At 43.6% G+C, this 27,986-nt stretch overlaps 2 protein-coding genes across 4 annotated transcripts in view; one reads left to right on the forward strand and one right to left on the reverse strand.

Annotated features, from left to right (window-relative positions):
- The window catches only part of SYNPO2L (synaptopodin 2 like), a 68,597-nt gene extending 57,829 nt beyond the window's left edge, over window positions 1–10,768 (reverse strand). Inside the window, exon 1 of the mRNA XM_048858977.2 lies at window positions 10,446–10,768. Coding sequence (XP_048714934.1) covers window positions 10,446–10,550 — 105 coding nt within the window. The 5' untranslated portion in view covers window positions 10,551–10,768. The remainder of the gene's footprint in view (window positions 1–10,445) is intronic.
- A 3,099-nt stretch (window positions 10,769–13,867) lies between these two features.
- Window positions 13,868–27,986, forward strand: part of SEC24C (SEC24 homolog C, COPII component) — a 62,769-nt gene continuing 48,650 nt past the window's right edge. For 2 of the 3 annotated variants that reach the window (XM_048858971.2, XM_048858972.2), the window contains exons 1-3: window positions 13,868–13,986; window positions 22,901–23,103; window positions 26,278–26,364. In XM_048858971.2, coding sequence (XP_048714928.2) covers window positions 22,929–23,103; window positions 26,278–26,364 — 262 coding nt within the window. In that variant the 5' untranslated portion in view covers window positions 13,868–13,986; window positions 22,901–22,928. The remainder of the gene's footprint in view (window positions 13,987–22,900; window positions 23,104–26,277; window positions 26,365–27,986) is intronic. The other variant, XM_048858974.2, reaches the window with a different exon arrangement.

Below are 27,986 nucleotides of genomic sequence, written 5' to 3' on the forward strand. Positions count from 1 at the left end.
CTCATCTGGGAGGAACGGAGCTATTCCAGGAGTCTCCTGCAAAGCCATTCTGTTCCTAAAGCTCAGCAGCAGGGCTGATCCTACCCAGTGTTACCCTCATGCTGGGTGCCTAGCTTGCAGTGCTCTCATGCTCAAGATGTCTGTGTGACCACACACCCTGCGTGGCTCTCTGAGCTTTCTGTAGATACACCATGAACTGAGTTCCACAAGCCTGCTTCCTAAATACCTTCTGAGTGGTGGCCACAGCACCTGCCTAACTGCTGAAAAGCCATAAAACAAGTTCAGGAGCACTCTGAAAGCTGGTAAGGGCAACTGGGCCCTTTCCACTGTGCAGCCTGGATGTATTGGACATGTCGAGGCCAGAGCTTCTGGCCTCTATCTATTATACTGCCAGCAACATTGTTTCTGTGCCACAGTGTGTTAGGGCAGCTCCCACTGGCTGCGGTTCACCACTCCAGGCCAATGGGAGCTGCGGGAAGGGCAGCCAGTACGTCCTTTGGCCCCCGCCGCCTCCTGCAGCCCCCATTGGCCTGGAGCGGCAAACTGCGACCAGTGGGAGCCGCGATCTGCTGAACCTGCGGACGCGGCAGGTAAACAAACCAGTCCGGCCCGGCAGGGGCTTTCCCTGAACAAGCGGCGGACCGGCTTTGAGAACCACTGTGTTAGGGCATCCATCTGTTTAGCTCATAAATAAAATCGGTTGCCTCTTTAGCTTGACTTTTGGTGCAGCTTTCCCAGCTGTATGTTAAAACATTTACCCTTTTCTACTGTGGGTTTCCCAGGCATTATTGAATTCCAACATGTTTCCTTTAACTCGCTCTTCATTTCTGCCACGTTTGAGAGTTGTGATGCTGCCCTTCCTCCATGCCAGGGCCATACCTTACGTATGGCTTTACCATACAGGCATTACAGCTGATTGCCTATGTGGAGCAAAATAGTCACTAAGTGTCTCTGTGCTTGGCTGTGAGCTGCTAGGCGCAGATATCTGCCAGTTAACCTATGGTACGAGTCAACCCTAAAGCTGGCCCTGTCACATTTTAATATTGGTGCTTCAGACCGGCTGATAGTACTAGGGTCACTGGATCCTGGGCACAGTTGAGTAGAGGAAGCCATGTTCATCTCCCTGATCCTGAGACCAGCCTGGTTGCCCCTTGGTATAGTTTAGAGCAGTCTCAGGGCTGCTTTAAATTACATCAGACTGCCTATGGTCCCCAGGGACTGATTGCCAGAGTGCAGCTCACTCTGAACATGTCCCTTAAACCAGCTGTGGAAGATGGGGTGGCATAGAAGCCAGCTATGCCAGTTCTGCATCAGCTAGGCCCAGCATGGGGAGCCAGCTGCTCTCTCCCACTTTGTGCTGCCTGGAGTGGGGCTCACAACTGAGCCCTTCATGTAGCCACGAGGTTTAAAACACCTACTCAAGCTATGTATTCTCCTTGTAAGACGACTTGGTCTCTGTATGGAGAAGCAGCTTCAAATCCCACTTTTAACCTGTTTCTTTATTCAGTTGAGGCAAACTCAGTGACTGCATGTTGGAAAGAACAGTTTACAACATGTGTACCCACTGATGAGTTCTAAATTAGTTGCAGCTTTAAAGAAAGTTCTTGGCATCACCGAGAACAGCTCAACAAAAATATTGGCTCAAGGTACAGCAGTGGTAGAACAAACAAACAAACAATAAAAAAAACAAATAAGATTGTATGATGTATTAGGAAAGGGACAGAGAATAATAAGAAAAGTATTCTAATGCCATTAATACATGTCTGATACAGCCTGCGTTCAGTTTTCTACATCTTGTCTCAAGTCACAGTAGATATGAAAAGGGTCCAGGGAACAGCAATAAAAATGATTAAACATATCAAGGGCTTCCATATGCAGAGGACATTAAAAAAAACTAGGACGTTTACTTGACAAAGCAGAAGATTAAGAGGAACTATGAGAATGGTGCTTTTATGATATAAAATAATGAGTAGTGCAGTGCAAGTCAGCCAGGCACACCAATTTACCTTGCCTTATAAAGCAAGAGCAGAGGGCTACTCAAGTTAAACAGGAACTGGCGACAAGGAAATACTACTCTGACAGGTTGAGGTCACAGAGACCCCCTTGGAACTGCCACCTGAGGTGCTGACACTACCTCTCAGCGCATCTTCCTGGCCAGCTTGGGACTTCAGTACCCTGTCTTGTTGAGCCAGACACGCTAGCCTGCTGCAACACAGACCCAGGTCTGAACCCTGTCCCGCAAAAGCTGCAGACTTAACTGAAAACAGCATAAGAAGTGCTCCTGTCTCTAGCACCCAGACACCCAGCTCCCCTTGGGATCCAAACCCCCAATAAATCCATTTTACTCTGTATAAAGCTTATACAGCGTAAACTCATAAATTGTCTTCCCTCTATAACATGGATAGAGATATGCACAGCTGTTTGCTCCTCCAGGTATTACTTACTTACTCTGGGTTAATTAATAAACAAAAGTGATTTTATTAAGTATAAAAAGTAGGATTTAAGTGGTTCCAAGTAATAACAGGCGGAACAAAGTAAGTTACCAAGCAAAATAAAAACCACACACAAGTCTATACAGTAGGAAACTAAATGCATTGTAATCTCACCCTCAGTGATGTTCCAATAAGCTTCTTTCACAGACTAGACTCCTTTCTAGGCCCAATCCTTTCCCCTGGTACAGTCCTTGTTCCAGCTCAGGTGGTAGCTAGGGGATTTCTCATGACCACAGCCCCCTTTGTTCTGTTCCACCCCCTTTTATAGCTTTGGCACAAGGTGGGAATCTTTTGTCTTTCTGGGTCTCCACTCCTCCTTCTAAATGGAAAAACACCAGGTTTAAGATGGATTCCAGTATCAGGTGACATCGTCACATGTCCTGTGAGACCCCCCCAAGCCATCATTTTTTCTGGCCTGACTCACAGGAAGGTTTGCAAGTAAACAGAGCCATCTACAATCAATTGTCCTGGTTAATGGGAACCATCAAGATTCCAAACCACCATTAACGGCCCACACTTTGCATAATTAGAATAGGACCTCAGAGTTATATTTCATATTTCTAGTTTCAGATACAAGAATGGTACATTCATACAAATAGGATGAACGCACTCAGTAGATTATAAGCGACATAATGTTACCTTACAAGAGACCTTTTCCATGAAGCATATTCCAGTTACATTATATTCACACTTATTAGCGTATTTTTATAAAATCATATGGAGTGCAACGTCACACCGTCCTCCTGAACTTACTGCCAGAGATGTGGACACTCTCCAGGGTGGAGGCAGTATACCTAAAATTCCTCTTTGGGCTCCCCTCTGGGGCAGACACTACTGTGTCCCCCAAAAGGGAAGGTGACTCTGATCCAGCTGTGGGCTCACAGCTACCAGCTTTGACAGACCCTTTAATGGCCAGCAAAATCCCGCCCCCACTTTCACTCAGGTTGGGCATACTTCCAGCTACAGAGTCCTTGTGGTCTGTTCCCACTGCAGCTGTCCCCAGGACCCCAACTTCCACCTCCAGGATACAGATCTCTGTGCACCTCCATGACAGCCTGTTCATGCGTCTGGGTCTCAATTTGTGCTTTTCTCTGGGCCTCAGTTGCTTTGTCTTTTAAGTCCAGGGTTTGCTGGTGGGTAGCCTTTTCTTTTTCCAGGGCAGCGTTTCCCCAGGCAAATTGCGCATCAATTTCCATTTGTCTTCCCTTGAGACTGTCACTTGATGGGCTGGGACTCCCTCAGAACCCCCTCCTGCCAGAACAGGCACCCCTCCACTCCTGTCTTGCTGAGTTAGACGCTCCAGTCAGCTTCAGCACAGACCCAGAGGTTGGGCCACACCCCACTGCAGTTCACTGAAACTGAGATCCATTCAGCTTAGGGGCTTCTTAGTTAACAGAGACTTTCCCAGTGCCCCGTGTTCAGCCTTTCCGGGCAATCTGCAACCTGTGCAGTTCTAGCACCTTCTGATCTTCACTTCTTACTTATTTTGCTTACTTTTTTGTCCCTATTTCCTGAAAATAAACTGAAAATAACAAACCGGTAACCTGTCTGTTCTCCAGCCAGCACACTTAAAACTCACTTAAAATCACTACCAGCATTTCAAAGCAATCAGCTGTGCACAGACCCTGCTCGCTGTGCCACTGTGACAGGTTGGGTCACAGAGACCCAGTGCTGAGACTGCCTCTGAGCCCATTTTCCTGGCCAGCTTGGGACTTCAGTACCCTGTCTTGTTGAGCCAGACACACTAGCCTGCTGCAAACACAGACCCAGGTCTGAACCACGTCCCCCAAAAGCTGCAGACTTAACTGAAAAGAGCGTAAGAAGTGCTCCTGTCTCTAGCACCCAGACACCCAGCTCCCAATGGGATCCAAGCCCCCAATAAATCTGTTTTACTCTGTATGAAGCTTATACAGGGTAAACTCATAAATTATCCGCCCTCTATAACACTGATAGAGAGATATGCACAGCTGTTTGCTCCCCCATATATTAATTACTTACTCTGGGTTAATTAATAAACAAAAGTGATTTTATTAAGTATAAAAAGTAGGATTTAAGTGGTTCCAAGTAATAACAGACAAAACACTGCTTTGGGTACCCTCATGGCCCCACAGTATGCCAACATTATTATGGCTGACTTAGAACAACGCTTCCTCAGCTTTTGTCCCCTAACACCCCTACTTTACTTGCGCTACATTGATGACATCTTCATCATCTGGACCCATGGGAAAGAGGCCCTTGAGGAATTCCACCATTTCAACAATTTCCATCCCAACATCAACCTCAGCCTGGACCCGTCCACATGTGAGATCCACTTCCTGGATACTACAGTGCAAACAAGCGATGGTCACATAAACACCACCCTATACCCTACTGACCGCTATACTTATCTACATGCCTCCAGCTTTCATCCAGACCACATCACACAATCCATTATCTACAGCCAAGCTCTAAGATACAACTGCATTTGCTCCAATCCCTCAGACAGAGACAAACAGGATCTCTATCAAGTGTTCTTAAAACTACAATACCCACCTGGTGCAGTGAAGAAACAGATTGACAGAGTCAGAAAGGTACCCAGAAGTCACCTACTACAGGACAGACCCAACAAAGAAAGTAATGGAACGCCACTAGCCGTCACCTTCAGTCCCCAACTAAAACCTCTCCAGCGCATCATCAAGAATCTACAACCTATCCTAAAGGACGATCCCTCATAGAATCATAGAATCATAGAATATAAGGGTTGGAAGGGACCCCAGAAGGTCATCTAGTCCAACCCCCTGCTCGAAGCAGGACCAATTCCCAGTTAAATCATCCCAGCCTCACTCTCATAGATCTTGGGACACAGGCCAGTCCTTGCGACACAGGCCAGTCCTTGCTTACAGACAGCCCCCCAACCTGAAGCAAATACTCACCAGCAACTACACACCACACAACAAAAACACTAACCCAGGAACCTATCCCTACAACAAACCCCATTGCCAACTCTGTCCACATATCTATTCAGAGGACACCATCATAGGACCTAACCACATCAGCCACACCATCAGGGGCTCATGCACCTGCACATCTACCAATGTGATATATGCCATCGTGTGCCAGCAATGCCCCTCTGCCATGTACACAAAAGAATAAATGGACACAAATCAGAGGTCAAGAATTATAACATTCAAAAACCAGAAGGAGGACATTTCAATCTCCCTAGACACTCAATAACAGATTTAAAAGTGGCAATTCTTCAACAAAAAACCTTCAAAAACAGACTCCAACAAGAAACTTTAGAACTGGAATTAATTTGCAAACTGGACACCATCAAATTAGGCCTAAATAAAGACTGGGAGTGGATGAGTCACTACAAAAACTAAAAATTAATTTCCCCATGCTAATTTCCCCCTACGTTACTCATACCTTCTTGTCAACTGTTTGAAATGGGCCACCCTGATTACCACTGCAAAAGTGATTTTTCCTCCTATTGATAATAGTATAAGCAGAGTCAGGATGACGCTGACATCTGGTGGTGAGTTGTGGTGGGTTGTGGAAAAGAACTTCAGGGGCTGATCTCATTTGCATAGGCACACCCACCCAGCCTAGATGGTCACTTTGGCTGCTGTGGGATCCCCAGTTTATCTGTTATTGGGGCAGGAAGAATAAAGTGTTATTATCCTAATTATGTGAATCAATATGTGTTATTATCCTAATTATGTGAATCAATTATGTGGACAGTGGAACTGTACTTGGCTTTTTGTTATGATGGAGGGACTCACCATCAACTAAGTAGCACTCGCTAGGCAAGGGACCTGGGTTCCAAAACTCAGTGACTAGAGAGAGGTTGGGGATAGGTCTTTATACTTTGTGGTATGGGTCCCTTCTGAGGGCCCTAAATGCTAACTGTACCTCCTTTCTCCACTGTGTAATAGCAGAGCTAATTTTGATTCTACTAGGAGTCTGGTTATAGATTGCAGAGCTGAATTCACTTTGGGCTAATGATACACCAGCACTGGGGTTTCTCTACTATGAGCTGAAATCACTGAGCACTGTGTTAAGTAGTAGGGGGCCTGAAGATATATTGGTGAGCAGCTTGCTTGATGGCTACTGGGGAGGAGCAGCTGGTGGAGAGGAGCGGCTGGTGGTGAAAGCTGTAGCAGAAACTCATGGAGAGGCGGGGCAGTCAGCTGTCAGAGCATGTAAGGCGCCCCTTTACTCCTCCCCCCCATTTCCACATAGACTGGTGGGGGCGGAGGGTTTAAAACTCTGCAGATGAACTTTTGAACTCTGGACTCACCAAGGACAGAGACTGAGACTTTTGGGTTGCTGGACTTTGGGGTTGTTGGACTTTTGGGACTTTGGGGGACTTTTGGGTTGCTGGACTCAAGAACCAAAGGGAAAGGACACGACTCAATTTGCTTAGGGTGGGTTTTTGTTCATGGGTTGTGTTATGAATCCTGTTGGTGGTGTTTCCCCAACATAAGGCCACATTGTTTCTCTCTGTTATTAAAAGGCTTTTGCTACACTCAGACTCTGTGCTTGAGAGGGGAAGTATTGCCTCTTAGAGGTGCACGGGGGGGAGTGGGTGATATATATTTGTCCCAGGTCACTGGATGGGGGCTCAAGCCGGTTTTGCATTGTGTTATTGGAACGGAACTGCTAGATACTGAACCTGGCCCTTGTTGCTGCCAACTCTGACAGGCAGAAGGGTTACAATAGCTTACTTCCACTTGAATTGTCTCGTTAGAACTGACCGCCCACTTGGTAAGGCATCTTTTCATGTACTGTGTATATATATTCTGCCTACTGTATTTTCCACTCCATGCATCTGATGAAGTGAGTTTTAGCCCATGAAGACTTATGCCCAAATACATTTGTTAGTCTCTAAGGTGCCACAAGTACTCCTTGTTGTTGTTTTTTAGACAGAAAAAAGTAAGTTATCAAGCAAAATAAAATAAAATACCCAAGTCTAAGCCTAATACAGTAGAAAACTGAATACAGACGAAATCTCACCCTCAGAGATGTTTCAATAAGCTTCTTTCACAGACTAGACTCCTTTCTAGTCTGGGCCCAATCCTTTCCCCTGGTACAGTCCTTGTTCCAGCTCAGGTGGTAGCTAGGGGATTTATCATGACTGCCACCTCCTTTGTTATGTTCCACCCCCTTATATACCTTTGGCATAAGGTGGGAATCTTTTGTCTTTCTGGGTCCCTACCCCTCCTTCTAAATGGAAAAGCACCAGGTTTAAGATGGATTCCAGCACCAGGTGATATGGTCACATGTCCTGTGAGACCCCCCCAAGCCTTCATTTTTTCTGGCCTGACTCACAGGAAGGCTTGCAAGAAAACAGAGCCATCTACAGTCAATTGTCCTGGTTAATGGGAGCCATCAAGATTCCAAACCACCGTTAATGGCCCACACTTTGCATAATTACAACAGGACCTCAGAATATTTGATATTTCTAGTTTCAGACACAAGAATGATACATTTGTACAAATAGGATGAATACGCTCAGTAGATTATAAGCTTTGTAATAAGAAAAGTAGTACTTGTGGCACCTTAGAGACTAACACATTTATTTTAGCATAAGCTTTCGTGAGCTACAGCTGTTAGTCTCTAAGGTGCCACAAGTACGCCTTTTCTTTTTGCGGATACAGACTAACACGGCTGCTACTCTGAAACTTTGTAATGATACCTTACAAGAGACCTTTTCCATGAAGCATATTCCAGTTACATTATATTCACACTTATTAGCATATTTTCATAAAATTATATGGAGTGCAACATCACAACTACTTATGCAATGTTTAATTAGTGTGTGGAACCTCTTGCTGCATGATATTAATGGGACAAATACTGTAACTAAATAAGGTTTTAGTCAGACAAGTAAAGAATTAGATGTTCACAATAATCAGTTGTTTATAGTTAAAAGGACTATCAATTCTCATACCTCAGGGCATAAGCTGATCACCAACTGAGATGAGAGAGTTTTTTTTCCATAGTACACTGTTAGATAATTAGATGTACTATGGCCATTTTAAACCTTCCTATAAAGCATCCAACATTGGCCACTGCAAGAAATTGGATATAAGACTGAACTGACCATCAGCCTGACCCGGTATGGCAATTCCTATGTGCCTGTGTAACCTCCATTCATTTATCATGCTTGGCTCATTTCCACTTATTAGGCCCAGATTTGTCTCTGACCTAGTTGCCACTTCATTACAAAGTGTGCTGGTATATAGAAGCAATCTGATACTATCTCCATGGGTATGAATCCTGCTGTAGGGTTCCTACAATGGTTTTCCTAATCAGTATCTGATCACTGAAATCCCCTATGATCACAGCACTGGACTTTTTTGTAGGCCTCCCCCTTTATCTGCACAAACATTTCCTAGTATCTACAGCACAGTCATATCCATAACATCTATAGCATCATCTCAAAGTTCCTGTTTCATTCCTGCTTTATCCTTCCTTTCCCCATCCAAACAGTCTCTGCTGTGTGAGCCACAACACTAATCATATTTTTTGTATGCTAATACAATGTTTTTCTATTTTCATCTTGGCACCCCACTTTCTCAGAGACCTCCTTTCTTTGTCAGCTCTGAGTTCACTGACAATTCCTTCCTATCTATCTATGTTTCTGTGCCACACTCATCACTGCACTATCTGAATGCCATACCATCCAACCTGGGGAGGCCTGACTTCAATGACAGCTCTCTTCCTGACTGCATGTGACAGGCCCAGCTGCATTGATAGTCCCTTCCCAAGTGCCATGCAATTTAGCAACAGAAATAACCCCAGACTCTGCATAGTTTATGGGGATGCCAAAAATCCTATTCTCACAGAACCTCTGGATAGCTAGGCCTACGGGTATTGGCTTTGTTTCTCCACAGCACACTGAGTTTGTGAGGAAGTTCTCTCTTTGGTGATCATCATCTTTCCCTATTTTAGAGACCTGTGCCTGGGGACCAAGCTAAGCTATTCTATGCCATTTGGCTGAACTTATACAGAATGTGCCCTTCTTCAATGCTCTTCCACAGGGACAGGCTTCCTAAGAAACCAGAAGCTGCTGGTTAGAGCACCTTCCTGCCCTTGCTGCTGGTGACACTGCCATGGCATCCTCAAATATCCTTGGGTCGAGGCTAAGGCAGCAGTTGTGAATTAATAAAGCAGAGGGATTTTTTTTTCTAGCTGTCATTCTTTAACACTGCTCAGTGATAACTTTGAACAGAGAAAAGAGAACTGCAGATCAGAAAGAATGCAATTCAAGGTTTGTCTTGATTCCTGTTTTATCCTCCCCCCTCCTACCCTCAGTTTCTTGGAAACTGAACCAATAGCTGCTGCTCACATTCAGCTTAGAAAGCAATTATATAGCTTTTGCCAATACAGGAGACCTCCAGTAATTTGCACTGATGGCTTTGAGACCCATTGTGATGGTAGAATTCTGCAGTTCAGTGGACAAATATAGCTAAAGAAAAAGCATGAACACTGCATCACAAAATGGCTTTTGTTCCTTTCATTTGATCATTGTCAAATAGTTGTAATGATTTTCACACTTCATAATGTGCCGCTGGATGTATTATACAAGTCATGAAGCCTCAGTAATATGAGCTCTCACTCCTGCACTGTTGCTCCTGTTATATCTTTGCTTACAAGTGAGGAGAATTGTGCAGATTATAAAGTGTCCGGATTATCAAGGTTCTGCTGTAGAGAGCAGTGATGGGCATCAGTGGAAGAAAGGAGATCCTCGCCTGCCAGTTGCCTGTCTATTTCCAGCTCAATAACACACATTTCAGAACCCTCACCCTTCCCTGGGCACTGCCAGACCATCCCACCCAAGATCTCCTTTCAGATCCACAATGTTAATAGAACATTCCTTAATGACAGTGGGAGATGCCTGACTCTCCTAGCATATCTGGGATCAACTGCATAGCCTTGCTCTGGACAATTAACATCCTCCAGTCCTACCTTTGACACCTGAAGGGGTCTTTTCTGCTCAGAGCCCCCCTGCAGCCTGAAGCCCCAGGGGGCCCCTCCAGATAGCGTGACCAGCACCTCCTCTTCAGCTCCCATGACTTCAGCACTTTTTGTTTCTTTCCTTCTCTGATAACCTCTTCCACTTTTCAAAGCAAAACCTCAGCTCTTATGGGGTGGTGGCTCCCCCTTCCATCTCCACAAATGGAATCCACCGCCTCTGGAGTCCCCCGAAAAGCCCTCTCCTCACTTTGTCTCTCAAGCTCAGACACACGAGAGGAAAGTTCAGACCGATAAGCCCAGCCCTCCCTGCTCTTCTGCACTCTCAGCTGCTGTGCTGCCTATGATTAGGTATTTGATTCTGCTTTTGGTAAGGGGCCAGAGTTGTCCCTCACATGTGTCACGTCAATCTCACCCTCTCTGCCCCTCCACATGTACCATGGGTCTCTCACCGTTGTGTGGCTGAAAATAGCTCACCTCCTGTCTGTCTCTAGAGCTTTGTCTCACGCCCTTAAAGCTGGAAGGATTTCATTTAAGCATTTCAGTTAAAATGAATATTTCTACCTCTCACTCCCACAAGAACTCCTGGGTTCACTCAGCACTCAGAAGTCATTAAAATGACAGCTGCAGGAAGAGATATGACACTAGATCAATTTCCTCACAGCAGGCTCAGTTGTAGCGCCTGGCTCAGGGAATTTGAATAAGATCACTTTTGGAGAAACACTTTCTCCTTATATCTGTGAACCCTGGCAGGATCTCCTCTTACTGTACATTCCACAACAGCCAGAGCGTTCTCCCCACAGCCAGCCATGCCTACTACTCCTGCTCTTAAATGGTATGACTACACTATATATAATTATCCACATATATGGGGTTCTAATTCTCCTCTCCGTGGCTTCTGGGGAATACCCTTGAGGTGGGGGGGGGGTTCCTGATTGGCATGGAGCTGACAGAATGGCTCTGTGACACCTTTCCTTGCAGCCTCCATTGTGGGGATATGACACCCATGGCTGGCTCATGAGAGCTGACTTGGGCTGTTTAATTGCAGTGCAGGTGTTAGGGCTTGGCCTCCCCCCTTGCAGGGTCCTAGAGCCCAGGCTGCAGAGCCCAAACAGTTACACTGCAACTAAACAGCCCCTTAGCCTGAGCCCTGTGAGCCCGTCAGCTGGCATGGGCCAGCTGTGAGTTTTTAATTGCAGTGTAGATCTATGCCCAGAGTCCCAATCGTAAATAAGAACAATGCTGAGGCTACTCTGACTTCCACCGGGGACCAAATGGGTCCCCAGACAGCTCCGGCATAAGCCTACAAGGGAGGCTGGGGCCTTCTGAAAACACAGGAAATGCAGAGTCCATATGGCGTTTTTTTCAGAATACAGAGGTTTATGAGCACACAACAGTTAGCAGCCCAATGGGGATGTTTTCTCTAAAGGGATTACTGAACCATTGATGCGGCTACAAGCACTTATGGAGTGTGATTTGGCAAGGTGTGAGCACCCTCAACTCCTAATTGGGATTTTTCTCCCATTCTTATAAAAGCTACCTCTTAATCTCATATCTACTTGCCAGAGCCTTCTGTTGCCGTTTTCCAGTCTCTCCCTCTCTTATACTTTACAGCTACACATAGCTATGAGAATGCAGGGGACCTGTGGCCGTTCTGAAAGGGACATCACTAGGATATTAAAAAGTGTGTGTGGAGGACAGCATGTTGCCTCCGTTTCTCCTTCCCCTCCCCACAAGTGTTTGCACCCATAAATCAGAATAAGGAGCCAAGTGCAGATGGGATCTTTGTTTTAACACATGCTGAAATCCTCCCTCTGGCCATAGGTTTCGGGTGGAGTGGAGAGTGCTGATATTTGGATTGACCGACAGAGTCGAGTAGGCTGAAAATGTGCATGTGTGCAGCTTTCCCAAACTACCAGCAGTATTAGAGAGATATGAAGAATGGGGAAGGAATGAAACGAAGGACGTGTCTGAGAGTGCCTGGGAAAACAAACAAGGAGAAATACAATCTATGTCTCTCTCTAGTACCATGTGAATCTCCCCCAGTCCTCCAGCAGGAACTTCTTAATTCTGCAAGATTCTTGGGGCAGAGACCTTGTCTCATCTGTATTCTGGACAGTACTGAGCACATTGTTAGCTCTCAATATATAATAAATAGTAACTGTTTTACAGTTCTGTATGATGGCATTTTGACATGATAGCTTCACATTGCATCACAGCGTGATGAGACTTTGCTAAAACTATCACTTTGTGTCACCTTTTGCTGTGATTTTGCCGTACTGTGTTGCTGTGTGCTGCAACAATGCCAAACTGTGCTGCCATGTAATGACTCTTGTTTGCAATGCAATTACATTTTGATGTGAAATTGGCACAGTGTGTTTTTGTGTGATATTTTAATGTGCCACCCACACATTATACTGCCAAAAAATCAGCACACCCTTTTTGTTGTTTTGGTGCAATGCCATGTTGTGTTGTGATCATATAATGGGATACACAACAGTTCTTTGGTAAGGTGTATCAGTGCAACAAAAACTTTCATATAATTGAGGCCATAAAAATGGCTGCCATGACTGTTTTCATGACCATCACAGCCACTTGAGATCATGGCTGCTGTCACTTCATTGGGTGAGCGGCACCCAGCTGCCCTTGGCCCCATTCAGCTAGCAGCTTATGGCCACCATGACCCCACTAGGACTTGTGTGGCCCATAAGGTAAGAGGCTGGTAACTCCATTGGGCTTGTTGTCCATTGTATGATCCATTGTATGACTGACTGGTGGTGACCACTGGGCTGTGGCCTATTAACCAGCTGGTGACCCCACCGAGTTAGTTCATGGCCAACTCAGTGAGAGGGTGGTGACCCCACCAGGCTTCTGACCCACTGGGCGAGTGAGGCCATTGGCTCTGGGGCTGGTGAACTCATTGAGCTTGTGGTGCAATGGATGAGTAGCTTGCAATTGGATGTGTGACTAACGACATGGTTCTTGTGGCAAATTGATTGAGTGACTGGTGACCCTAGTCAGCTTTTGTAGCCCATTTGGTGAATGACCCCATTGGACATGTGGCTAGGTGACCCCAATGGGTGAATGACTACCACTGGGCAAGTGACCCCATTGGCTGTGTGGCTGGTGACCCCATAGGTGCAGTCCAATGAGTGAGCAGCTTGTAGCACCCATGGGTCCCACCCCAGGAGTGGCTGTGTTTGGCTCCATTTCCCCATGACGTCATTGACATGGGCGTTCCCCCAGGAGGCAGTAGACGCAGAGGTGTGTAAACCGTGTGACGTCAATGTCAGTGAGAGGGACCCGGAAGCCGCCTGGACTCTCCCGGCCTTATGGCGCCTGCGCAACATCCGGGTTCTGCGAGGTTGGGCGTCGCGGCCGCCGTGGGTTGGCCGCGAGTGAGGACGTGGCAGAGAGCAGGTCGGGGAGGGGGCACTTCCGATGGGAGCGGCAGGCCCGGGAACCGGAAGCGGGGCCTGGCGGCGGAGCGCAGCCGGGGCAGCAGCGCCGGGAGGGTCGAGCAAGGAGCAGCCGGGTGAGTGGGGCGGGCTCGGGGCAGAGCCTGGCACGGGGTGGGGGGGGCCATGCCCGTGGGGCCAGCTGCGGGCAACTGGCCCTTCACCCTGTGGGGAACGGCCTGCCTGGGTGGGGGGCGCTGGGGCCTCGCTCCCTGCGCCTGGGCGGCCCCCATGAGTGCCTGGTGGGGCTGTGCCGACGGCTGACTGGCGCCGCGCCCCGGCAGTGGCTCACGTCGGGCCCCGCTTGCCAAGCCGCTTCCGTCGCTCCTCGCCCTTTCTTGAGCTCGCACCGGCTGGCCCCAGGCCCCGCTGGTGCTGCATAAAGGGGCGCCGCCCGCTCCCCGATCGGATGCGGGGCCCGGGCCCGATCCTATCAGCTCGGGCTGCTGCCTTGTTGTTACATTCTCACTGTCAAATGTCTCACCGGCCGCAAAGGCAAGAAGAGCTCAGACGGAAACACTTAATCGCCTGTAATCTTCACGTCTCTTGCTGCAGCACTTTGCATTTGCACCGTTCAGCTGCCGGGCCTTTTAGGGTTGTGAGGGGCAATTGACCCACGCAGGGACCTGACAATTCTTAAGTGTCTGATAACCAGTAGACCCCACTGTACTGTATAGTAGACCCCACTAGCTGTCCGGATCTGGGAATAGGATTTATTTGTTTGTTTTTTAGGCTCATTTTGGGAAAGCAGGGAGAAAAGGGCTAATACAAGTGTGAACCAAAACTAACGTGGTTTCTAAGGAGGAGATTCTGTCGAATGAAGAGAATCATCTTAAATGGGGCTTGGAATCTGGTTGCATTGTGTTGCTAAGATGCACTTGTCTTTCACTTCCTTGAAATTGGTTTCTGGGTCAGGGAAGTGGTTGCTGTGACTTGGTTTTGTCATGGGATCTTTCAGCCTTAAGGATGCTTTGTAAATATTTTTCAGCATCGGCACAGAAAAATTCTTACAAGTTTTCCCAAGTGTGTACAACTCCAGAAATCTTGTCTCCACTAGGAAAATTTTGCAAAAACATATCCCGTTCTTGCTAACATCAGTCAGGAGTCCAGTTTCCCTGGTGATAACCACATTGGAAGCCCTAATGTAGATGGGCTTCTTGTTGCTGCTGCTGTTTTAAACTTGCTCAGAGTATAAGTAATTGACATAGTGCTTGAAATATTGGTGGCTCATCTGCACCTGAGCTTTCAAAGTCACAAGACAAAAAGTATTTTTACCTGGAAAAGAGATTCTTTCCAGATCTACTGTTTTTGTTGTCGTCCAGGAGAGGATCTATTAGTTGAGCTCCAGTTTATGGGGACCCTAAAAAATGATGTGAGCTCTCCCAAGGATGTTCTGGTAGGTCTTCACTGCTCAGTAATTCAAAATTGTCCCATGTAGATCAGTCGTTCTCAAACTTTTGTACTTGTGACCCCTTTCACATAGCAAGCCTCTGAGTGTGCCCCCCCACCCCCCTGCCTTATAACTTAAAAACACTTTCTTGTATATTTAACACCATTATAAATGCTGGGGGCAAAGCAGGGCTTGGGGTGGAAGCTGACAGCTCATGACCCCCCGTGTAAAAACCTTGTGACCCACAGTTTGAGAACCCCTGATGTAGATAGTCAAATCCCAAGCTCCCAGAGTCTGTTTTCTTCAGGGGGAAGCGGTAGGTATTTTGATTGAAGGGTTGAGAGAGACCTCATACTGGGTAGGAACTCTGAATCACTGCTTTGGGAGGGGACTTTCCTTCATTCATCCATACACATTGGTGGCATAAGGGAAAACATGTCCTTTCTTACTAACTGTTCTGAAAATGCAAATGCACACATTCCATTCTGTACATCTTATTTTGTTTTGGGAAGGAGACGTAAGAAAGGAAGGAGCAGATTTATGTATTGACATGTCTGTTTAGAATTCATTGTAGCTGCAAGGACCTGTTTGTTGCTATGGCCAGAGTACTAGGATGGAATTGACTTGGAAGGGGGGTTGCCATTGGTGTGGTGGAGCTGGCATGGACTGCCAATTGCTTTTCACCATGTATGTGTTGTGTTCTGGGCACTAGTGGTAAGAAGGTGTCTGAAGGATTATTTTATTTCTTTCATGACCTCTGTGACATTAGTACTACTTGGTTATTTCCTGACTGAAGGACTGTTTTCTTTCTGTAGCATTCTTGTTGTTCGAAGGAAAGTCAGTAATCCTAGAGTTAGTTGATGGTAACTGAGAAAGGGTGGGGTACAAAGAATGACCAAAGTTGTCAGCCTCAAAACCTCCACAGAAAAGACAAGGAAAGAACTCGGTGTCTAGCTCCTTTAGAAGTGAGTTTATATGTTGAGAATTTATTTTTAAGGCTGATATCCTCATTGCTGAGCAAGTTTCAGAATAGTGACAGTCCCTGTTCTGAAGAGCTCACTGTCTAAAAGGCCACATGGAGAAGATGTGAAGCACTGGGAAGCCTAGAAGAATGATTAATTTGAAGTTTCCCATCTTGCAAAAGGTGATCATTTATTGTGTGTTTTATGGTAGTACTCAAAAAATGGTTGGTGTTGTGCCAAAATATAGGAAGGCATAGTCTGGGCGGGGAGGCCGGGGGGAGATACTGCATGAAGGATGAGCAAAGAGATACAACATACAAGCAGAATATTTAGAGGTATGGCTAGTATAATTTTAGTAAGTTGTGTATTTTGATTTTACATTTCTGTATCCATAACTACCCTTCAGCATGTCCTCTCTTCCTGACCCTACCCTCATCTACAAATCTTAAACCGTATTACAACTTTTTATCAACTGCACTAAAGTGTACAAAGTTCAGGGAACCAAGTCCAGATAATTACCTGGGCTGTAAGATGTGAGAATGACCTGTGAAGTAGTTATATATATAGTCAAGTTGCTGTGGAACCTTTCTGAGAAATAGTTGGGGTTCCATACATGTCTCTTGAGCCCTGCATTCCATAGATTAAGGGTATAAGTAGACCCCATTAGCAGTCCTTTAGTTCTCCTCCCTCCTCTGTCTTGATCAATCACAGAGCCATCCTCTTCCTTTTTCTGTTGCATTAAACAAAAATCTAATTGTAAATAGCAAAAATAGCTGTGTGGTTAAAGTTAGGTTTAGGCTGAGAAGTTAGTTTTATTTGAATGTTTCAACAGTTTTTGTCACATTACTGCAATTTGTAGGTGGTCTTGGGTCTTGCCCAAGTTAATGGATCAGTTGACCAAACCAGGGTTGGAGATGGCTTCACTTGCCATGTGGTGATCCCTGCTTTAGAAGGGCATGAATATGCCTTTTATGCCTCAGGGAAGAGCTCTTGGCTAAAGTCTATAATGTCTGCAAGGCCTTCTCAAAAACTGCATAAAAAGGTGGCAAAACTCTGCTCCAGAACCTAATGCATCAAGAATCTGGTGTACCTTGTCCCCTGCAAAAGTGTCAACATGAGTAGGGTACTTTCTACACCTTCCTTGGATCTGCAGTGTAAAGTCCCAGGTTGAAAGGGGTTGTGTCCTCTTATAAAGGTGCCTCTAAAGGAACAGGTAACAAGATCCATTGATTTTAGGGTCAGAATCTTTGGACAGAGAAAACACCATCTGTGATTCCAGCAATTCCAATAAGCTGCCCAATAAGAAAAAGAGATACTGCCACAAAGATGCAGCTGGTTGCTTGGATGGATCTGGGCTGGTCAAATCTGTATATGATCAAGACATATACAGGAGCCGACCCCCCCTCAAGGCTCTAGTGGAGGGGATTGTCAACTGACCTGGAACCTTCCTGGCTGTTAAGCCTAGAATTTCAGGATCTGTCGGATCTCTTCTTTCAAGATTTTCTTCAGAAAAGTTTTCTTTTCTGCAGATGAGCAATTGGCACCATGGAAACATCAGTTCTGAAGCAAACTTATGCTGTTATCAAATCTGTGAATTTCACTGTTTCTGTGGGATAAAGATTGGTATCATGGATTTCTCTGGTCTGAGGAGAACCAGTTCCTTAACTCTGTCACCTCTGTTCCTCTAGTGTGGTTTAGTGCAGGCATGCGTGAGCATTTTTGGATCCTCTGGTGCCACCTTAGACTTTAAATCATACCCAGATGGAGAACATTCTAGTCATGGTCTGCCTTGAGATATTTGGGCCTTATTGTCCTACACCTGCAATTTTTACAGCTAGAGGTGAATATAAGACACATACATCGTTTCCTCCAAAGAAAGTGAAGGTTCTTACATGGACTGCTTGATGTTTTCCTGGATCAGTAGTTATATGTGCAGTCAGATACTTACTGAGGAGCTAGTAGGATAGTCCTAGGAAGTGCCCATTCTACCTCATCCCTTGAAGAAGCTCTTAACTGCTTCATTTTCTCCTCTAATTGACACCAAGATTTTCCAGAACATAGCTCTGGAAGCATACAGACTGTAGCTCTGGCAATTACACTAATGGCTTTGACCAGGAAGTCCCATATTATTTGACAACTTGGCGCTGAAGGAGAAAGTAGTTCTGTCTGTCAGAGGGCTTGCTTAAACTGGCCAGAGAAGTCTGAAATCCTTCTGCCATTGCTGCTTCAGTTTCTAGGAAGCTTGATTCTATATATTGGGTCCTGAGAGAGGCATCTAAATAGTTTTTTCTAGCTTTCTAGCCCAAGCCTGCCTGATATTTTGATCGCAAGTGTTATATCTAATGCCTGAGTAAGTGTCAATCCAGCCCTGAAAACAAGGGGTCAAATTTGATATGGTTGACCAGAAGGCATAATCCTCTGTAGTCCTGATTCCTATGCAGTCTGAGAATCCTTTTTGGAGGGGGCAAACATTTCAGTGTTTTTTTTCAGCGACAAGTACTGCAGCACCAAAGCAGAGTGCCTGAGAATGTTCAAGAGACCCTCTGAATCAATCTCTGAAGATCCAGATCCTCACTCTTCTTCCTTTTGGAGAACACTGTGGTCCCAGTTTTTCAGACATTGGAAGCAATTTCTTTGGACCGCTGGGTCTTGAAGATTAAGTGGGAATACTCCCTTCAGTTCAAGGCCAGGCCAAAATACAGTCTTGGCTTCCCTTTCCCTTTTCAGGGATCCATCTCACAAGAAACTGCTGGAAGTAGAGGTCTTGTCCCTGTTGAAAATGGGAGCTATAGAAGTGGTGCCAGAAGGGCTTTTATTCCTGCTATTTCCTTTCCCTTCATCCCTTTCAGAAAGGTGATCAAGACTGGTGAGACCAAGTCTGTTTTCAGTTCTGAAAGGGAACTGACAATAGTTTTGTCTCCTCTGGACCAATACATAAACTTTTCAATAACCAGTGTAAGGGACTCATTGATGAAAACCGTTTCATACAGTTTACTATGTAGATTTTTCTTAGACGAGAACTTAAACTGAATTTCAGTCTGCTCTGTGCAGATGTTAAAGAATCCATGATCAATTGTAACAGAGAGGGATTTGAGCACCAAGTCACTCTACATTTCTCCTTCCTCTGCTGTTACACAGCAACATGATTGTATATTGTGCACTCTGGTTGTCTTCTGCCCCTGAATCCTATAGCCTTTACCAGTTCAATGCTGTATAAACTATAGGTTTGGGATGGAAGATACTAATGTGCACAAACTTATTATAGTGGACTCTGCTTAATTGGGGCATTTATTGGGATGTCTTACAAGAAACTGAAGTAGCCTAGTGACTGTCAGTAATGACCACTGTTTAGATGTGACAGTGTGAGCACGTTAGCATCAAAGCTATGTAATGGAATTCTGTGTAGCTAGTAGCGAGTAGTAAAATGATGTTTATCCTTGTTTAAGTGGTTTTGATACAGAAGTTGCTAGTGCAGATTTCCAGTGTACAAAAAACAAGTGCAGTTTTTTCCCTAAAAAAACCTTATAGGCTGCCTTCAAACATGAAGAATAATAAAAAAGCACATGCTAATTTTTTGCCTTTGTGGATTGTCTTTTTAGGGGGAGGGAAAGATTTATATAATGTTACAGTGAGAACTGAGTTTCTTTGATGGAAGGTGCATGACAGTAGTACTGTTTAAACTTCATATACAAACCAAATGCCTTCCAACTCCTATGCCAACTTCCTATTTAAATTGCTACCTAATGTTTTCATCATATCAAGCATTAAAATGGGAATGTTCATTCTCAGTGGTGGACTCCCAGCAGCCACAAATACATAAAATCTAGTACAGCATTGTGATCAGGCTAACTATACTGTGCACATGGCTTGACTGCAGATGTAATGTCCAGTTCTCCTTTGGATATGGTCTGTGTGGATCTTTAAGAATTTGTATCTATACAGATGCTCTAGTCAAAGAACTACAGTTAGTTCTCAGGAAATATTTTTGCATGTGGCATCTAAGCTCTCCCCAGTCACTTGGCTTCCTGGTTGAGTTTAGGGACCCTGGATTTAACATGTCAGCAAGCTGTGATAGCTGTCATAGGCCTTGTCTTCACTAGGATAATAGGTATTTAAACACATTACCCTATGATTTTGATATACGTTAGCTAATCAAAACAGTTGCAGTTACAACATGTTAGCTGATTTAGGTAATCCCTACGTTCCCCGTTAGAGTTTACCTCAACCAGCTAATGTGTTAAAATTACATCTGCCTCATCTGTCTAGATTTTTAACATGTTAGCTAAAATGTGTTTAAAATATCTCTTTTCCTAGTGTAGCCGTGACCACAGAGATAGTACTCCCTCACACAGGTAGGGCATGGGATGGCAAGGATATGAGGGGCAGAGCTAAAGCTCTTTGGTATACCCAAATCTACTTTCCACGGTTTTTATGTAAGTGTGATCTTATCTTTGAATTTTCTGGCTTTAAGGCACTTGTATTTTTTTCACAACAGCACACTAAGTCATTGTAACTTTAACTGTAAGGCTGTAAACAAGGTCCTGTAGCAAATATGGTATATCTAAGCAGGTAACACAACCAGTATATTAATGTAAAATAACAGTGGGGATCCTCTGCTGTCTGTTTGTGAACCAAGCACGAAATTGGGGATTAGGTCCTTCTTTGAGCAGGGGGTTGGACTAGATGACCTCCTGAGGTCCCTTCCAACCCTGATATTGTATGGTCCACCAGCTCTCTCTGGAGCAAGCTCTCACCAGCATGTCTGGCTCTGATTTGTGTATTGTGTCTGTCACCAGAGTATTGAAGTGCTGCCTACTTTGTATTTGTATTAAAGAAAGTTAGTGGATTTTTAATGTGCATGAAAGCGAGGAATGAAGAGTCCCTTCATTTTGCACGCTTCCTCTCACAATTCCATCATAGCACCGTGCTCTTATTCCGGTCATTCTCTGCCCTTCCTGTTCTGGCCTTCATGTAACTTTGTTCATGCACCTCTACTAGCTTGAGATTGATTCAGCTTCAGTCTCAGGTCTCCCTTGAGCATTTGTCATTTTAAATGTTATTTTCTTATTTAATTATGGAGATAATTAGGATTTAAATTACTGTCCAGTTTATTTTAAAATGTCATCTTGACCCTATTCTGGACTCTGAATCCTTTGTACTCTGAGGTAATTAGTGTACATCCATTTGTGTCAAGGAAGCAAGATCTAACCGACTGAGCACAGGGCTAGGAGCCAGGAACTCTTGAGTACTGATTCCATTTCTGCTATTGATTAGGATATTGATTGGGATGACACCTGTATTCCTTTAGTTTCTCTATCTGAAATGGGGGGATACCTATCTCTTCTTGTTGGTGATGTGAGGCTTAATTCTACAGTGCTACAGAAGTGCTAAGTATTGTTTTGAAGCAGGTTGTGGGTTGATGGTACTTATGTCCATTTTGAAGCATTTTCTTTATGTAGATAATAATTCTCTTCTCCCAGTAATTCCAAAGGCAATTTCTGGAAGGCAAGCAGGGTGGATTTGATTTAAATCAAATTGATTTAAATCACTAGTCAGGAAGACTAAATTTAATCATGGATTTCTACATAAAAGTGCATTCTTATTGGTTGTTATAACCTTAAGACATATTCTTCACAACTCCGAGATGTAGGTTTCATTTTTAGAAGGTACACACTATACATTTTTGAGTGATTTATTTTGAAAGCTTTTCAGATTAGTTTTACAGCTGTATCAGAAAATGAATGATTGTTTATTTCATTTACCAAAGGTAATTGAAGCAGATAGTTTACCTCCCAATGACTTCATAAATATCTCCAATTCAACAGGATATTAATATTTGGAGGATTTTCTTGCCATGCTGTATTAGGAGAACATCACCAGAGAGACATTTAAATTGTTTTATTTAACTAAAACGACGATGTTATGTATTCTGGATTTTTTTTCTTCAACAGAAAAGATAATATTTTAACAAAACAAGCATATGAATTTTTGAATTTAAACATTCAAGTTTTTTAAAACCAGGTTTGTTTTTGTTAAAATTGTTTTTAACTAAAATAGTTAAATGAAATATATTTTAAAAAAAATTTAAAAAAAACTAGCCATTTTTGCTGTTAACAAGCATATTTTCTCTGGAGACACAAATCCACAGTTTGAGGACTTCAAAACTAAGCCTCTCTGATGGTATCTTCTAGACTGAGCACTGAGTCCCATTGGGTAGATAGAAAGATTAATCTAAATAATCTATACAGAAGCCCCTGCAACCCCATAAGATTGGGTCCCTAATCTATGAACTATTGGAACTCATTTACAAAACTTTTCTTAAACATTACATGAATATATTATCTGATACTATCGAATTAAAATTTATAATCCCTATTCCATGATGAGATACATTATAGCTCAAAGATATCTTAATTAAAACTATCTTTAGGTTTTTTCATCGAAACATTTTATCTATCAAAAAAATCCAATTTAGATTAAAAAAAGCATTGATTTTTATCAACCCTGAAGGCAAGTGCATTTCCTTCTCTAGCATCTCACAGTTACTAGCAGGCCAGCTTCCGCGCGGCTGCTTTCATAGCAAGGGATGCTGTTTGGACTATTGGTTTCTAATTGTGTTCTTTTTTCCCCTCCTTGCAGGTGAGACCAGTTTGGGGATGTGAACACAATGAGTGTAAACCAGCAAGCTCACACAGGGCTTCCTTATGGGCAGCCTCAGTCTGGATATCAGGGATACCAACAATCCGGTTATGGAGGGCAGCAAATGCCTGGAGTTCATCATTCTCAGTATGGAGCTTATAATGGTCCGCTGCCAGGATATCAGCAGCCAGCCCCTTCACAAGGTACTCTTAATCAAGACTTCGCAACTTAATAGCCTGAGAGTTTGAATGCATTGGGAATGCTTTTCCAGAGCTGATGGCCTACTGTTAGCTAAATGAATATTTTATGGTATAACTTCTCTTTAATATGAACGATACTCTATTCTAACTCTTCAGAAGTCAAGGTAAAAAGTGGGTTTTGTTGTGGTGCAGCCTCAGTGTTGCTTATCATTTGGTTGCATAGAAGCCATTTGACCAGCTCACTAGGACTTAAACTTTTTTAGTAGCCCACAAATTAAGTGTTGAGAAGGCCCAATGGCAGCTTGTACCTTATAGTTCCCCGCTCATGTAGTCCAGGAGCAAGAATGCACAGGACAGTTTCCATGCTAAGGTTGGATTGAGGGTAGTAATAGGCTGATAACAGGCCATGTGATTGAGGCAGCTCCATATTCATCTGCAGAAAAGACCTGTGGCTCACTCTCACTCCTGAAAGATGAGGGCATGCGTTCTGTGGTAGTGTTGGTGAAATGACTGGTACTACTGTGGCCACCACGTGTCTAATAAATAGATATTACCAATTTAAATGGATACTGTCAGTGATCATCAAAATTAGATCTGCTTTTATTTTGCATCTATTTGCAAGGCAGATCTAATGTTTTTCTCCATCTTCAAAACAAATGCTGTTGTAACAAAATAATTCAGTGTCGGCAGGTAGGCAACTAAAGAGCAACTCTGCTATATAGTATGGTAGAGCAGAAGAAACTGAATAAGAAAAGAGGCTTAATTTTAATGTTTTTAATTTGCTTTTCATAAAACAATTTGAAAACATTACCTTTTAATGCCTGTAAAGAGTTGGACTCCTAGGGCTAAAATTCTGTCACTCTGGGCATAGGCACCTCATATGATATCAACCACTGACCACCTTCAGTCCTTCACCTTTTAATAGTGTAACACATGGTGTGCATGATTGAATCACTTCTACTAAGGTGAGAGTAGTTCAGATTTTCATTAGGGACCACTATGGAAAGTTTAATGTTTGTCTTTTTACTGTAATCAGTGTCTGGAAGTTAGTTCTCAGGTTGGGGGGAAGATAACATATTCTCTGTTCACTCCTTTTGATGTCTATGAAATGAAACTGCCAAGTGGCTTCCTGTTTGATACTATAAAAAGAAAAGGAGGATTTGTGGCACCTTAGAGACTAACCAATTTATTTGAGCATAAGCTTTCATGAGCTACAGCATCCGATGAAGTGAGCTGTAGCTCACGAAAGCTTATGCTCAAATAAATTGGTTAGTCTCTAAGGTGCCACAAATACTCCTTTTCTTTTTGTGAATACAGACTAACATGGCTGCTACTCTGAAACCTTTGATACTACAGTGATTGTAAGGCTTGAAAATACTTCTCTTTTCACGACCAGTGGCTGTTTATTTTTACCTCTTTCCTCTGAGTTCTGTTTTGGTTGCACTAGCAATAAAACACTGCTCAATTACAGATGTAGATGAAATATTATTCACAAAAATCTAAGATACTGAATGCCTTAGTAAATTGGTGGCAATGGGATATGAACCTTTCTGCCTCTAGATCACCAGAACAAAACCAGCTCAGGTCAATAGTGACTGAAAGGTGTCAATATCTGATGGTGGTTCATTGGTCTAAGTGCAATGAGTTTGGTCTGACCTGTTCCCAGTGGACAGAGGCCCACATCGCAAAATACCATTTTACAATAAAGATAAAACCAGTGATTAAATGGGGCATGAGGCCTACTTTCCATGTCATGCTTAGAGGTGGTTCACTCGGGTTATAGTGGAAGCATATTAGTGGGACGGTGTGGAGGATGCTTGTATTACCTGATCACGTGTACTGTACCACTTGTGCAGATAGTTCCAGGGGACCAAAGCCTTTAATCTATCAGTCCAGCACTTCTCACCAGAATGAAATTGACTAGCTCTTTTAAAAAGCTTGTATATGACTGGGGAGGAGGAGAAAAGAAATGTAGGATGCTCTGAGTATTAACATAACCGCCAGAAGTGGACATTTGTTCTTATGACTGCCAGATATGGGAGGGAAATGGAGGGAGACAAGCAACCCAGCATCAGGGGAGGACAGATGAAGTTATAGTGAATTTAAATTAGATGAACGGAGCCTTAGTCTGAGGGACATGAGACTACTGACATATATTCCTAAATTTCAGCTAAGGGTTAAGTACTTCATCAATTTTTTTTCTTGGTATTGTCTGATAAACATGCAGGGACTTGATAAATGTGCAGCCATATATATTACTTTAAATGCAGGCAACTTTAAAAGGATTCAGGAGGTGGGGTGGAGCAACTTCTCCCTTGCTCTGCTGCTTGCATCACCTTCTGGAGCTGGCCAACTTCCTTCTTTTGTTCTTCCTTTTTTCGGCCAGCTGTCTGGCCATCTCTTCTCCTCCCTACCACTTACAAAGGTGTATCTCACATAATGGTGGTAGGATTCATTTGCTCTGTATGATGTAGAGGCCATAGTTCAGACCAGAATCGTAAGGGGCTGGCAGAAATTTAGCACCATGTAACTTTAGAATTGCAGTTGGGACGACATTTAAAAAACAGTGGAGAGGGATCTAAAAAAGGTGGCTGCTATGCCATGCTTTTAGAGGAGAAATCCCATTTTCTGATCTGACTTTTATGGTAGCGATAGTCCCAGTTAGTAGCAGAGTAGAAGAGGTGCCATGCCATTAGTTTTCACTGTAAGTGGGATAAAGACATGACGTCACACTATTGACTGAGCAATAGCTAGTTCTTGTTAGTGAAATGTGGAATAAACCTGCCATGGGCTGAGCTTGTATGAATGTTTCATAGGATATAGTTGCTTTTCTGACAAGGTTTTTCGTGGGAAAAGCAGTCCTACAGAGTTCTCTGAATGCCATGTTGCTGCTGGAGTACTGGATGTTGACCAGGCTCAATACTTGTTAAGCTTGCACTATCTACAGTGGTTAGGTGTTGCCCATTGGTAGTACGTTTTCTAGACAATGGCATAGTAATATGGAGTAGCAAGCAGAGTATAGGGAATATTTCGGGATTTGTGGGGTATAACAAATGTAGCATGGCTCTGTCTCCATGGGTTTCTCTGCTCTAAAGCAAACTGACTTCAGCTGGCGTCTACTTTACCTCTGAGTACTGTCTCTCAGACTTTACTTGCTGCTGTGTTTTGTCTTTCCAGGTTACTTTTCTTCCTTGGGGTTCCCTTCGAAGGGCTCTCCTGTTTCTATCAACTCTGATACTCCTACTCTTGCACCTAACTTCATAGGTAAATAGTTTTCTGTGTGGGAGTGTTTGTGATGTTGCTGTCCTGCTGTCCATTCAGCAAAAAACAGTTTCTCTGCTAAGAGTCTTTGTGAAATCTGTTACATCCACATTTGATCTGATCCTTTTGTTTTGAGGAAGTGGTGAACGTGCACTTTGCTACCCAGTTGCAGGTTGATGGTATTGTCCCTGTTCTTCTCCCTGGCAGCCCTCCAGAAACACATACAGGGTATAAAGAAAGAATCTTAGTAGAAATTCCTGATGATTGCCTGATTTAAACCTAACTACAGCTATGTTCGATTGTCTGTCCTGTTAGTTTAGGGCACTATGAGGTCAAAATTTGGGTGAACCCACTAAAACAATTTCACTATGAAGAGAGATTGAGATTTTTGTCGCAGTATCTTTTATCTCAGGACAGTGCAGCTGGTAAATGAAATGCCCCAATGGGGTCTATGTTGCAAAAGGGAAATGTCTTCAGCTGAGGATAAAGGTGAACAGAGGGGCTTTAGCAGTGACACTAATATTTCCTGATAATACTGACCAACTACAATTTTAAAATGAATATTTCCAGTGATTTCTTGGAGCAATTGCAAGGAAACAAAGAAATGCATTCATAACTAGCATTGATGTATTTGCAAGAGTCTGAGTTCTGTCAACAAAGTTAAATCACATTTGAAAACTTCATTTCACGTGTTTATGCATTTTAAACTATGCTAACATTAAAACAGTCCCACTATCCCCTTCTAGGAATCAGTCTAGATATGCTTTTCAGATTCATGGGTTAGACCCACAGTAAGGTTGTATCCCACAATTCCTAACTGTTTTGCAAGGAGACTGTTTCATTATGGGAAGGAGACCCCAAAAATGCCTTAGTTTCTTAAATGAAATTAAGTGCAAATAGTCACCCATCTCAAAAAAAAGATATAGCAGAAATAGAAGGGGCTCAAATGAGCAACTCAGACGATTAGAGGCCTGGAGGGACTTCTGTACAGGAAGAAAAGATTAAAAAGTGTTAGGACTGTTTAGTTTAAAGAGGAGACAAATGAGATATGACTTACTGGAGGTATATTAAAAAACAAATGGTATAGAAAGATGTAAATGTCCCTTTGTTCTTGGTATTGAGGCAAGGCAAATAGGGCATTCAGTGAGATTTTGGCAACTCCTTTAAAACTTATAAAGGGAAAAACTTATTCACATAAGGCATAATTAGCTCATAGAACTTATTGCATGCTATCTCTGAGGCCAGGTGCATAGTAAATTAAAATAAGACTATGTTTACATAGGCAGAATAAAATGTATGAGTATAAGCCCCTCTCGATTGTGTGCAAAAACCAACTTCCTGGGATTGAGAAATAGCTTCCCCTATGGCAGTTTATTTCATAACTCCATTATGGGGATACTAGCAGCATACTATGAAATATCTGTTACTGGCCACTGTCAGGATACCACCAGTGGTCTGATCTGATCTAGTAATTTCAGTGTTTTAAGTCATCTGCATCTAGTCATATGTATAATACAAATGCATACACATTTTTTGTGGATAGTTGTCTTGATTGTGCTACTGAGTATCCATAAGTATGTTTGTCAACGTCATCATACTAAACCTATGCTTGTGTGTTCTATTTT

Source organism: Caretta caretta, chromosome 7 (genome assembly GCF_965140235.1).
Source record: "Caretta caretta isolate rCarCar2 chromosome 7, rCarCar1.hap1, whole genome shotgun sequence".
NCBI classification, from domain to species: domain Eukaryota; kingdom Metazoa; phylum Chordata; order Testudines; family Cheloniidae; genus Caretta; species Caretta caretta.